This window comes from Pholis gunnellus (genome assembly GCF_910591455.1).
Source record: "Pholis gunnellus genome assembly, chromosome: 1".
In the NCBI taxonomy this organism is placed as follows: Eukaryota; Metazoa; Chordata; class Actinopteri; order Perciformes; family Pholidae; genus Pholis; species Pholis gunnellus.
Window position 1 is genome coordinate 12,391,092 of NC_136528.1, and position 12,146 is coordinate 12,403,237.

A 12,146-nucleotide genomic window follows, 5' to 3' on the forward strand; every position below is an offset into this window, starting at 1 on the left:
CTGTGATGCATGATCACACATCAGAGCCAGCAGGCTTTGAGCGAAGACGCAGTGAAGTGGTGGGAACTGCGGTGCGCTGGTGTGCCAGGATGTAACGCCTAGTATGCCTTGAGATTTTGCTTAATGTGGAAAGCGTTCTGTGTAATGATTTCTGTCCAAACACAAAACTATTTGATATCTCATCCTGTAAAGCCGTGGCACGGAGGTTTTGAGGATTTCTGGCACGAGGGTAGAAATCTCTGTGGGGCATTGCTATTAATGTGGAGTCATTAGCTGTCCTACAATTACTCTTCACAGAATGGTTACATCTCAGAGGATACTGTATTCGCCACTGACTTTGCCAAATGAGCAGGGAAATTTAGGAAAAATCCAAATTGGCACATCCAGCTTTCCTGAAAGAAGCCCCGAAACCTGTTGCCTGACTAGTGTCGTAACAGTTGTTCCTAAATAAGACTAAGAACATGGAGAGTGAAGTAACATCTCCAGATAAACTTTTATATTTGCTACGACTTTGTATTTGCAGCCAATTAAAAAAACAACTATCACATCATGTAAACCTGTGGCCTCTTCTACCAAAGCAGATTTAAGAGCACTGTGAGAGTTGTGGACTGCCGCTCTGAAATATAGCATGCCAGGCATTCCATCTTTTTTATGCTGTAATTCAGCTAAATATTGTTATAAATGAGCCCTGAATCCTTCCCCGATGCACTGACAGGACAAGGAAAAACTGCAGGGCTCCCAGGTCTGTCTGTGTGCGGGAGTGATGGATGTCTGTGGTGACTGGTCTGGACTTGTAGCTTTGGTAAATCAAAGTCTTAAACTTCCTCCCCTTTACTCCTCCACCCTCCATCCTCCTGTGTGACTGGACGCGCCCAGGAGCAGCTGCTGCTTCCTCTGCCTGTCAGCACAGCCCTTTATCACTCTCCTTCCAAGCCTTTGTTAGTCTGCGAGTGTGTGTGTGTGTGTGTGAGTGTGATTCACTCTGAGAGGCAGCAGAGGATCTCAGCACAGTCATACACAGTCTTTTAGACGCAAATAAGCCAAGTATGCATGACATGAGTGGCATGAAAAGAATCCCTCATGGTCTGTTCACAGAAAAACAATCCATCAAAAACCAGCGTAACGACGGGAGATTACTGAGTCACAGACGCAATTCTGATTCAAAACGCACCAACACCATGAAATCTTTACGTTCTTTATGTCTTCTCAAAACCGTGTCCTCCATGTCAAAGCAGATTTAATCCTCAGTTTCACATCTTTACTACAGTATGCAGTAAAGGATATTTTATAGTCAGACAGTAAAAAGGCCACACAAACTGCTTGAGGAACAAGAACATTCACAACGTGATGATCCATGGCACTTATCAAAACGTTTGGAAACCTGTCAGAATCAATTGTCACTACTTCTTATATTTTCCATGCCTGTGTAAAAGTCTTACATTTACGGTCCTGTTAAGGAAGGCAGTGAACACCCCCCTCAGTCCAGCCCACCCCCACCAGTCACATTCCAGGTCCTCGAAGGGAAAATGCAGAAGTCAGCAAACCCTGCTGACTGCGTGTCCCCATTTGCCTGGCGTGTCACATATCAGACAATCCCTGGATTCAGCACAACTGACCCAGGAAACAATGGAGAACTTTCTATGGAAGCTGCAGCGCTCGGCATCCAAAGCCCTACAGACACAAGCCCACCCCCCCCCCCACTTTTAAAACGAAACAGCCATCTATTTGGCTTTATATCTCAGCAGCCCATGTTTTGATAGCAGCCATCTTTTTCCCTCCGTCTGTAAATAAGAGAGATCTATGACGGCCATTAGCTCGGCTGAAGTCTCATTAAGAATCGTATCAGTCAGCTGGTCTCGATGAGAAGCACGTCTGTTAATGAATCAGTCTACTGTCGGCTCCAATAGACATTTTAGTGTGTCCTAATTACTGTGGCTTTCAGGTGCCCCAGTTAAAACTTGAGCCATCTGCAAACTGTGTTTTCCAACACTATGGCTTCATTTTATTAAAAGTAATCTGATAAAATCATGTGCTAGAAGACAATAATGACCACCTGCCAGTTGCTATAACAGCATGAACGGGAGTGTATTTGAACACAGACACGCGAACACACACCCTCAACCCACAAGACATTAAATAAACCAACCATAGGCGCGTCACCATGTGCACTGTTATCAAGATAAATGCACGACTATACCATATTTCAACCATCTGTCCCATCTAGTGACATCTATCTTTTGTGGTTACTACTTCTGCTTTCTTATAAACAGTTGGTTTCTTATACAGTTGGTGATGTTGGACTAAAATCTAATTTAGTGTCCTACTCGAAGACAACTGAACTGGATTTAAGCGACAGTTTTTAAACGTTGAATTTACAACGTACGGGTGAATAAGGAAACACCTACTTGTTGCAGTGATGTTTGAGGTGTTTCTTGTAGCCGTCGTCCTGAAGCATGTGCTCTGGGTTGTGTTTCCTCAGCCACTCAGCTTTGTGGATGTCAAAGGAGCTGGACTGGGTTTTCATCTTCTTACCCTTTCTGCCACGAGGGACTGGCGCAGACAAACCTATCGGAACAAAAGGAAGTTGAGTCATACAGGTACAGGTTATGAAATAGTTTCCCAAATCCCACTCAGTCCAATATCTCCATGCGCCACTGTCTGCTGCGATAAGGCCAGCTACATGTAGGTTAGAAGTCCTGAGACTCACCCAGGTGATTCTGCAGCTCCTTGGTGCGTCCGTCCTCAGTAGGGGCGATCAGGTCCCACATGAAGCTTTTGATTTTGTCATCTCCACGGTAATGGACCAGGCAGTAAGACAGCAGGGCCCTGCAAATGGACTCCACATCCCTCTCTGTCAGCTGCTTCTTGAAACGCCCATGATTGAGGATATCCTTCCAACGACCCCACCTGAAAGACAAGGGGCACAAGCAAAATTAAAGAAAAGTCAGTTCAGATTAAAATCACTTGACAAGCTATACTAATTCAAGGACACTTGTATTGTGGAATGTACTTGGTTTTGCCATTATAGTAATACTGTTGTTTTCTTTATAACCGGCATTAGTTACATATAGTGAGGGATGTTGGGACAAAAACAAAAATGTATCACACATTGTCAGAATTCTGTTTAAAACATCAGTTCAGTCGTATCTATGAACAATATCAGCACAGTTGCTATAATGGCTTAAACAATTTCAAAAGTCTTACCCATAAACAAGCAGGTTCTTCTCTACTCTGAAGCACTCTGTGCGACCATAGCTGTTGAGGCGGTCGTGGTTTCGCCTGAGCTTGGGTTTGGTGTCGTCACTGTCGCTGTTGCCCTCTGAAAGCTCTGCCAACTCATCCTTGGTGGAACTGAACGGCCTTGTCTGCTTTCTGACACGAGGAGTGTCGATCACCAAGCTGTTCTGTAGCGAGGGAATGGAGGGCGGACAACATTTCAGCAAAGGGCTTTCAAGGTCTATAACACAGATAAAAGAAGGCTGCAGCCCCACTGGATGTCCAGCCATTATGTCTTTATTAGATGCAACACATCTTTGTGAGAAAGGTCCTAATTATCTGTATAATTTATTATTTGCAGTGAAGTACATACTCTGCCGTTTGCCATATCCATATCAATGTCAGCCTTTTGGGCCCATTTGTCCCAGAAGTTGGGGTCATCCAGAGAGATGTCTGTGCGGTTTCCGGACGCCACAAAACTGGCCTGAAAGCAGACATGAATATGATATCAAAACATAATCACATTGACATTCCCTGTATGGTGCGTCAAAAGCAACAGTGACAACCAGTGACCTGTAAAATGTAGCCGTCCCTAATTCCATGGGGACTGGGTAAAAACATTTCAATTGACATCACTTAGTGTTAGAGCAGCCATATTATCCATTTCATTCACCTTAGCAAAAGTGGATCCTCGTCCCTCAGACTCGATGGTGATGGTCTTTGTCCTGCGCTGGAGGATCTGATCGATGTCCTCCTCACAGAATTTGGCCCCTTCATCCTCGTCATCCATGATGGCCCCGTATGCACCACGTCGCAAAAGATCCTCAATCTCCTTCTTAGACAGCTGCTGCTGCTGCGCTGCCTGAGAGGTACGGAGAAGGAGAGCAACATTTAGGGTCAAGAAACGATGTACAGTAAATAGGAGCAAAATGAAAGAGTATGGAACATAATATTAAACGATACCAGCAAAACCTTTCAGTTCTCAAAAAATTCTGTTAAATACACAACAAACATGATGGCTTATTATAATTCTAATATCAGCAGCCATGTATCTAACCCCTGCAGATTTTTACGATGCAAATATGTTCAGTCAGACCAGATGTAGAGACCTGCTAATAGCTCAACCTCCATTTCCTTCTGCTAATTCTCAGAGGACACCAACTGTAGCAAAACACCCACCTACACACTTCAAACACTGTTGACACACTCCCTCACAACGAGATTAGACTCTAATAGGATCGGCTACACTCACTAAATTTCACTAATTTTTAAGCGTGAGCTCCAAGTTTTAGGGTTTGTGAACAGTTTTATTTTCTTTGCTTGGCATCATTCAAGACTGATATCAGAAATGGTTGACTATGATTTTGTTGAGACTATTGGAAGAAATATTTAGTCCTTTATTTCTATAACAACACTCATTCTCACACGATGGTTAGAGGAAAGTCTGAGTTAGTGAGGATAAGAAACTTAAAGGATAACCCGCTCTACCCACTTCAAAATTTCACTTCAAAGTGTTTTTTAAGATTTTAAGAAGTTATTTAATATGACACTAAACTGAGTAGTAGGAGAATAAGCTGCGAAGAGTAAACAAATAATGAATAAAAAGTGTAAACAAGCTCTATGATTAGAACAGTGCCACACCAGGCTTTTGCCGCTTCCTGCTCGTTTGTGTGTTCTGTGATGACGAGATAGTGAATGTCTAGCCAAGATCTTCTTGTGAAATTGATCGCTTTCATCACAAGCACTGTCTGACAACAAGCACCTCTCTGAAAATCAACTGAACATAATTTACATTACTAAATGATTTAATTCCCCCTTTTGATTCCAGACCATTTGGACAATTCTCAAACTTACCCCTCCCCCGGCGCCTCCACCCAGGCTGTTATCTCGGCCACTCATGCTCTGCAGCACCGCTTTGTCCAGGCCCAGCTTGAGGCTGGCGCGATCGAACATTTCTCGCTCGTACGAGTTCCTGGTGATCAGACGGTACACCTTCACTGCCTTGTTCTGACCGATACGATGGCAGCGCGCCTGGGCCTGTGAAGAGCAGAAAAAAAAAAAATGTGTAAAATGCACTGCACATACAAAAAGGAGATTTTGTGATGACATCTTTAGTTTGGCATTAATGTCATCTGATCCTAAATCATGGTAATTTTTTTTATTGAGTAAAATGTGCATGTGGTCTTTATGGGACAATGTCACTTTTTGTGGTGATGAGACTTATTGGTAGTTCTTTACATGAACAGATGTCACACGAGAGATAACCATTAGAATGCCAAAATTCTCGAATGCCTGCACATTAATGGGACAAATCTACGACAGCACTACGTTGCACCTACTGCTCAGTGAGTCTCTGTGTGCGGTTGTGTCGTACCTGCAAGTCGTTCTGCGGGTTCCAGTCCGAGTCGAAGATGATGCAGGTGTCGGCTGCTGTGAGGTTGATTCCCAGGCCGCCGGCTCTTGTGCAAAGAAGGAAAACAAAGCGTTCCGAGTCGGGCTTACTGAAGCGGTCGATAGCTGCCTGCCGCAAGTTCCCACGAACACGTCCGTCTATTCGTTCGTACAAGTACCTGCAACACAAAAAAAGTGAGCCATGATGTATGCATTGCAATAACTGATTGAATACATGGCTTGTTCTGCATATCTTCGCTGTCTTCACAAAACAGTACAGCTCTCTCAATCCAAAATATTTATATTTTATATATTTGTTATAATATTTTTTATAGTATATTTTTGTTACTGACTCTTAAATTGTTGTGTTGACTGAGTTTTATATTTACCCAAAACCTTACTTTCATTTTGCTTCCCTTCTGCACCTGGAAGCTGTATCCCAAATCAATAAATAAAACTATTTCTACAAGGAGTGGTTATATGCTCTTTCATCCTTGTGTCCATTCTCATCCCCTCCCACAATCCGAACCCCAGGGCAAATCACTTCCAGTCAGAAGAAACCTCACAGAACAGAAAACCTGCTCGTCTAAATATAGTGGACCCCCGAGGGCTTCTATGACCTGCTGCTGAACCCTGTCTGAGGTCTGTACTGCGCAGCACCTCACATGTTTACAATAGTTTAGGGTTTGCTCCAGCTGCTGCTGGGGGGGGGGGGGGGGGGGGGGGGGGGACGGACATGAGAGCAACAAAAGTATATACAGAGACCCCAAAAAGTCAGGTATATGAAACATAAAAGTTGGGAAAATGAGGTTAAAGATGAGAACTATAAACCAGAAAACTCTTATGCAATATTCAAATTCCTAAATGCCATTACATTTGTTTTTAATGTCATTTTAACTGACCACTCACTCCATTTCAGCTTTTTATGGGACTTTTGGGCATTACCTGACACAAACACACACACGCACACGCACGCAAGCAAAGGGAGAGCTCTATGATTCTCAAAGCAATGTTATACTTTGGCAGAGTCACGGTTGTATTTAAAAGCTCCAGTTCAACAGTTTCCCCTTTTCTTTCACTCTAATTATAGACCTAACAAATCATACATTTTGCACAGAGAGAAAAATGGGTGGGTTATTTGTGTTTGCATGTTGCATGTGGGTACACTACCTATTGTCTAGTGCATGCTATATGTTACAGCACCTTTTGGCCCAAACAGGATAAATGGATGCAGAAAAAGATGGATGTGTTGTTTTGACTTAATTGATGTGATGAAACACCAGGCTCCATACCTCTAATCACTAATGCTTCTGCTGCCATCTACTCTCAGTAACAATTGGCTGTCATGTATTGCATGCTGGGACACACCACTACAGAGATACTGACCCTAACCATTTGCAGCGATAGGAGTCAGATCATCCTTTACAACGTGTGTAGCAGCTACTGAGTGTTCCCAGTAAACTGTACCACGAATTAGCTTTTCCTTGAATTACAACGGATCTAATAAAGCCAGATGATATGAGTGACTTTACATGTTTGAGCAGCAGCACCAAGTTAACAAGAAAAAGTTTTATATGGTCGAGAAAAAAACAAAAACGTATGTAACGAATCATAAGCACACATTTTATTTTTTTCAAGGACAACAAATCCTTCATCATCTGTCACCATTACCTTCTCTGAATGAGGTAGTCTTCCAAGATGTCAAGGCAGCGCACCATCTGGGAGAAGATGAGCACCCTGTGCCCTCCGGCCTTCATCTTGGGCAGCAGTTTGTCAATAAGGACCAGCTTCCCGGCAGACTGCACCATAGCTCGCAGGTGAAAGTCCATTGCAGTGGGGCTATACACCTCCCTGAAGTCCTCTAGGATCTTCTCCTCTGCTCCTGACATAGCAAAGACACGGCTACATCAGCAAGTCTGTCATGCTTTTTCTACCAGATCTTTATTTCCCTTAAAGTGCAATGTCCACTCATTTTTAAGTACATGAAAAATAACTTCAGAATCTTGAGAAGAAAAAAAAATGCCTTTCCTCTGTCTGAATGTCTACTTTTACCTAAATGATGAACCTTTAGAGAGGCGCCAGCTTACCTTTGATGAGGTAGGGGTGGTTGCAGCACTTTCTCAGCTCCATCATGGTGTTGACCAGGTTGGGCATATTTGCCTGGCCAGCTCCTTTAGCCAGGAAAGAGAAGTTCCTCTCTATGATGGCGCGGTAGTATTTCTTCTGAATGTTGGTCAGCTCAACCTCGATGATGGTTTCCTCTTTTGGAGCCAACTTCTTCTCCACGTCCTCCTTCAGCCGACGCAGCATCATGGGCTTCAGGATACCCTGAAGCTTCTGTACCTGTGGGCCCAAAGATGAGAAGAGAGTTATCGTATCGCATTCAGTAACTGTGGGATGTTTTACGCCACACGGTTATGGGGTTACACGTGCAGCGTTTGTGCTGGTCCTGATTAAAACTGGAACAGCAGTGCCATACACATCATTATGGAAATGTTTGCATGCTCCAGTGACTTTTCCATTTCCAAAATGAGAATCTTTTATTGTATTTGCAATGCAACATCAGACGAAGCATTTACGTTTCCTTTCGAATTTCCATTTCATGTGTGTTTCATGACTGTAGTGGACGCAGATGCAAAGAACCATTAAAACCATACATTTCATTGATAATGACTGTACGAACGTTAGCCAGCACCAAGTTTAACTCAACAGTAGTTGCCTGGTTATTATTTCCACACACACACACACACACACACACACACACACACACACACACACACACACACACACACACACACACACACACCTGACTGTCCATCAAAGTAGGAGTCACCACCCATTAAAATAAACCCATCAATGCTTATTCTACTTCTTCTATATACAAATCTAATGATGTCATACTGATTTTTGTATATGGCAGTAGGGTTGTTAGGTAGAATTTCTTAATTTCATATGAATAATTTAAGTTTTAAAACCAGTGTTAAGATTTCGTCTTTTTCAATAATTAAGAAATACGTTTCACAAATCATGAGTTTGTGTGAACAGTAAAGCGTCACAGCTTTTACAACTACCAGCGTTCATTTTTTTATTCCACATACAGGCCCTCGTCTAACATCGGTTAGGACATTTGTTGAAAATGTACTCTCACCAATCTTTACTATGAAAAGGATATAATATCCCCACTGGTACAAAGAGCTTCTAGATTTAGTACCGTGTGTTGAGTACTAGCTGTTCCCAATATTTTAACTTTCAGCATGAGTACTACTCTTCAAAACATGTTTTGATGGTCCTTTCTCGAGCATCTCTTTAGTGCTTCTGCCTAAAAATGAAATGGCAAACAGCGATATGAAGGAGGGAAGGTAAAACACCCTTTTCTTGTGAGCAACTGTGTTGATATAAAGTGTAATAATCAGTAGCATAATACCCCATTATCTGTTATTGTTATCTACCATGTGTGTGTGTGTGTGTGTGTGCGCTGTACTAAATGTCGCTGTGGCCTAGTTAAAAAAAGCCCCAATTAAAGTGTTCCATCTGTACCAATAGGATCGCCATACTGTATCTGAACAACAATGTGTATTGTAGAGCTCTAAAAAAAAAAATAACTGTAGTTTTTACACCAAAAATTATGTTTTTATGATTTTTACATTTATTAAACAGAAGCACCAGAAGCTCAGACAACATTGTCTGACCAGATTGTGTGACATGTGGATTTCTGACTTCTATTATCAATACTGAATACACAAAACCTATAAATGTCAGGACATCTTCTCTCTGTATATGCCGGCTCACCTGCTCCTCAGTCTTGAGGTCTCCAAATTCCTGCATGAAGGTGCTTTCTGAGGGGAAACGTGCTGGCTCCAGGAAGTGGAGCAGGCTGAAGAGCTCCTCCACCGTGTTCTGGAGAGGAGTACCCGTCAGCAGGGCCTTGTGCTCCTGAAAGAGAAGAACACCCACAACAAGAGAACGTTTCAGTCTCATTTGATCGTTTGACAACACTGCAGAGAATGACAGGAACTAGAAACAAAGGTTTGAGTGTTACACTAAAATCAAAAAAGGTGGAATTAGTTTTAAACCTAGAAAGTGCAGGTTTAATAATGCACACATTAAAAATGAGTTGTTCTTTTAAATTTGTATCTCTGGAAGTTGATGGTTTTTGTACCAGGTTCATGAGCTTGAAGCCCTCTAGCAGCTTGCAGTTCTTGTTCTTGAGGCGGTGGGCCTCATCGATGATAACGCAGCGCCACTCGATGGCGTTGAGTTCGGGACAGCCTCCCAGGATCATCTCAAACGTGGTGATGACGGCGTGGAACTTGTAGCAACCTCGCATCACACGGCCCTGAAGACAAAGAAGGTGAGGAGATGTTAGACAAACCTGTTTCTATGCACGTCTGTGGAGGTGTGTAAAAACATATTTCATTTGCATTGTGCTATGAATTTCAATGAGAACGCATACCGTCATTAAAAAAAGCTGTTTTCTGAGAGAATGTAATGAGTATGTAACTATTAACATTAGAAAACTACTAATTTGTAGCCATATGCTGTTGACAGCAAACACATGGCAGCTTAATTTATCATAAGATTTTGCAGACAATCTAAAAAGACACCTCTTGGTTGTGAAGCCATCTACAATATAACCAGGACACGAGTGCTAGTGCTGACCGATAAATTGTATTTTCATCGTCATCGCGATATGAACATAAACGCATCGCAAAAGACTGTCTGAAACGCGATGAACACTGAAGCTCCTCTCCTGCTCTGTGTTGGGGCCGTGTCAATATTTTATCACCTTCATAAAGTATAGGCGCAACATAACCCTCGGCTGCACAAGCCAAAACATAAGCTACTGTATTTATTCTAACTGTTTAGCTTAGTGTGCCATGCATCTTAAAATCTGCCAAAATGAATCACATCAGCAGGACAGAGGACAGGAGGAACCGCTGATATTGACTGATGTCCGTGTCCTTCATTCGTTCTAAACTTCACTTATATTTATATATATATTATTTATTCTATTGACATTTCAGGTGTGTTTCCAGTGAGACATTTTATATCATTACTTTGCTGCTCTAGAAACAGATATATTTAAAACGATAAATTCTCATCCAGTTCTGTATTCAAAGACAACTAGGCTGTCAAAGGATAGACGTAGCTAATATGCACTGTTTATTCATCGCAGACTTTCCTCATGTGCACACCTGCATGTGAGTGTTTGTGCCATCTGTCTGTCTGTCTGTCTGTCTGTCTGTCTGTCTGTCTGTCTGTCTGTCTGTCTGTCTGTCTGTCTGTCTGTCTGTCTGTCTGTCTGTCTGTCTGTCTGTCTGTCTGTCTGTCTGTCGAGGCTTTTCTTCACTCCGCCTCTCCATTTGTATCTATTGCCTTGACAACAGTCCTCGAGGGATACTCAGTTATCCGATAACCCCCTCCCACAGCCAGGCAGCCAACAGACCGCTGTAGAGGAGCCTCTCTCTCTCCGATATGCCTGAGCAGCGCTGACAGAGAGCTCCCCTTGGGGGCTGCTATGACATCACAGGCTGCCTGGGAGACAGCCTGGTGGCGGCTTCGCTCTGTTCTGCTCTCGTCCTCCTACGGTTCGTCTGAATACTAAGAGCTTCTAACTGCCTGTTGTGACACATCACATGGCCTGCCAACCACAGAAAGCCTCTTCCCAAGGCTCACTAACTACCCAGCAGCCTACTTACTGTTGGGCACGTGCCCTCCTTTGAATCCTGTTATATGCCACGTTAGCACTATGAGCCACTTGTTCGTAAAAATGTTCTCTCAACCAGCCCGGTGAGAAACTATGGGCTTCATAAAATGATGTCAAATCTGTAGCGCTATTTAAGTGTACAGATTTTAAAAAATACATTTTTAGCCATTTCTTCGACACAGACACTTCGACACTTTTCCCTTACAGAAACATTTTCCTGAGATATTCACTATCGTTCCTTGCTGCCTGCTTTCCACTTTCCACTTTCCTCTTTTCTTTCCTTTTTTCGGTGTATGTAGCCTTTGTGTTAAACATGGCAATCACGTACTGCCTGGCTTTTTAATAAACAACTCCTATCGCTGTATACAGGGCAGGCTTCCTGTTTTCGAACATATTAGATTACTCTCAGGACTTCATGTTGCTGACACAGTGCTGCTGTTCTCTAAAAAAGCAGCCCTGTGATTATTTTAATCAAAGTAAATCACTGCTTTCCAGTCTGAAGGAAAGCACAGCGATGCTGCTTTCTGCTCATCTGTTTTTAAAACGGGACCATTAGGTATGTCAGGATGAACTAAAAGGCCTCTCAATCCTCACAATTCCAATTCTGTTAGGTATGTGAGGCAAGCTAAATGCTCGGCTGGGTATCTGTGACTGATTCTTGCTCTGATTATCATGGCTTCTCTCAGGCCAAAACAATTACTGTGGTGACAAAACACACAGACAACATGAAGGAAAGCATTGTCCTCTCTTAAAACAGCAAGAGTTGCGCTGCTATAACTACACCTGTAAACCTAAAATGTATATAATGTGTAGAAGAACTCTGCATCTAACA

General features: G+C 42.7%; 1 protein-coding gene across 4 annotated transcripts in view; it reads right to left on the minus strand.

The window, feature by feature from the left end:
- chd9 (chromodomain helicase DNA binding protein 9) overlaps positions 1–12,146 on the minus strand; it is a 64,807-nt gene that overhangs the window by 9,749 nt on the left and 42,912 nt on the right. For all 4 annotated transcript variants that reach the window (XM_079167354.1, XM_079167352.1, XM_079167353.1 and 1 more), the window contains 11 exons: positions 9,767–9,943; positions 9,397–9,540; positions 7,695–7,950; positions 7,279–7,489; positions 5,591–5,786; positions 5,071–5,253; positions 3,890–4,078; positions 3,590–3,700; positions 3,205–3,404; positions 2,708–2,907; positions 2,406–2,565 (listed from right to left, as the gene is read on the minus strand). In XM_079167354.1, coding sequence (XP_079023480.1) covers positions 2,406–2,565; positions 2,708–2,907; positions 3,205–3,404; positions 3,590–3,700; positions 3,890–4,078; positions 5,071–5,253; positions 5,591–5,786; positions 7,279–7,489; positions 7,695–7,950; positions 9,397–9,540; positions 9,767–9,943 — 2,027 coding nt within the window. The remainder of the gene's footprint in view (positions 1–2,405; positions 2,566–2,707; positions 2,908–3,204; positions 3,405–3,589; positions 3,701–3,889; positions 4,079–5,070; positions 5,254–5,590; positions 5,787–7,278; positions 7,490–7,694; positions 7,951–9,396; positions 9,541–9,766; positions 9,944–12,146) is intronic.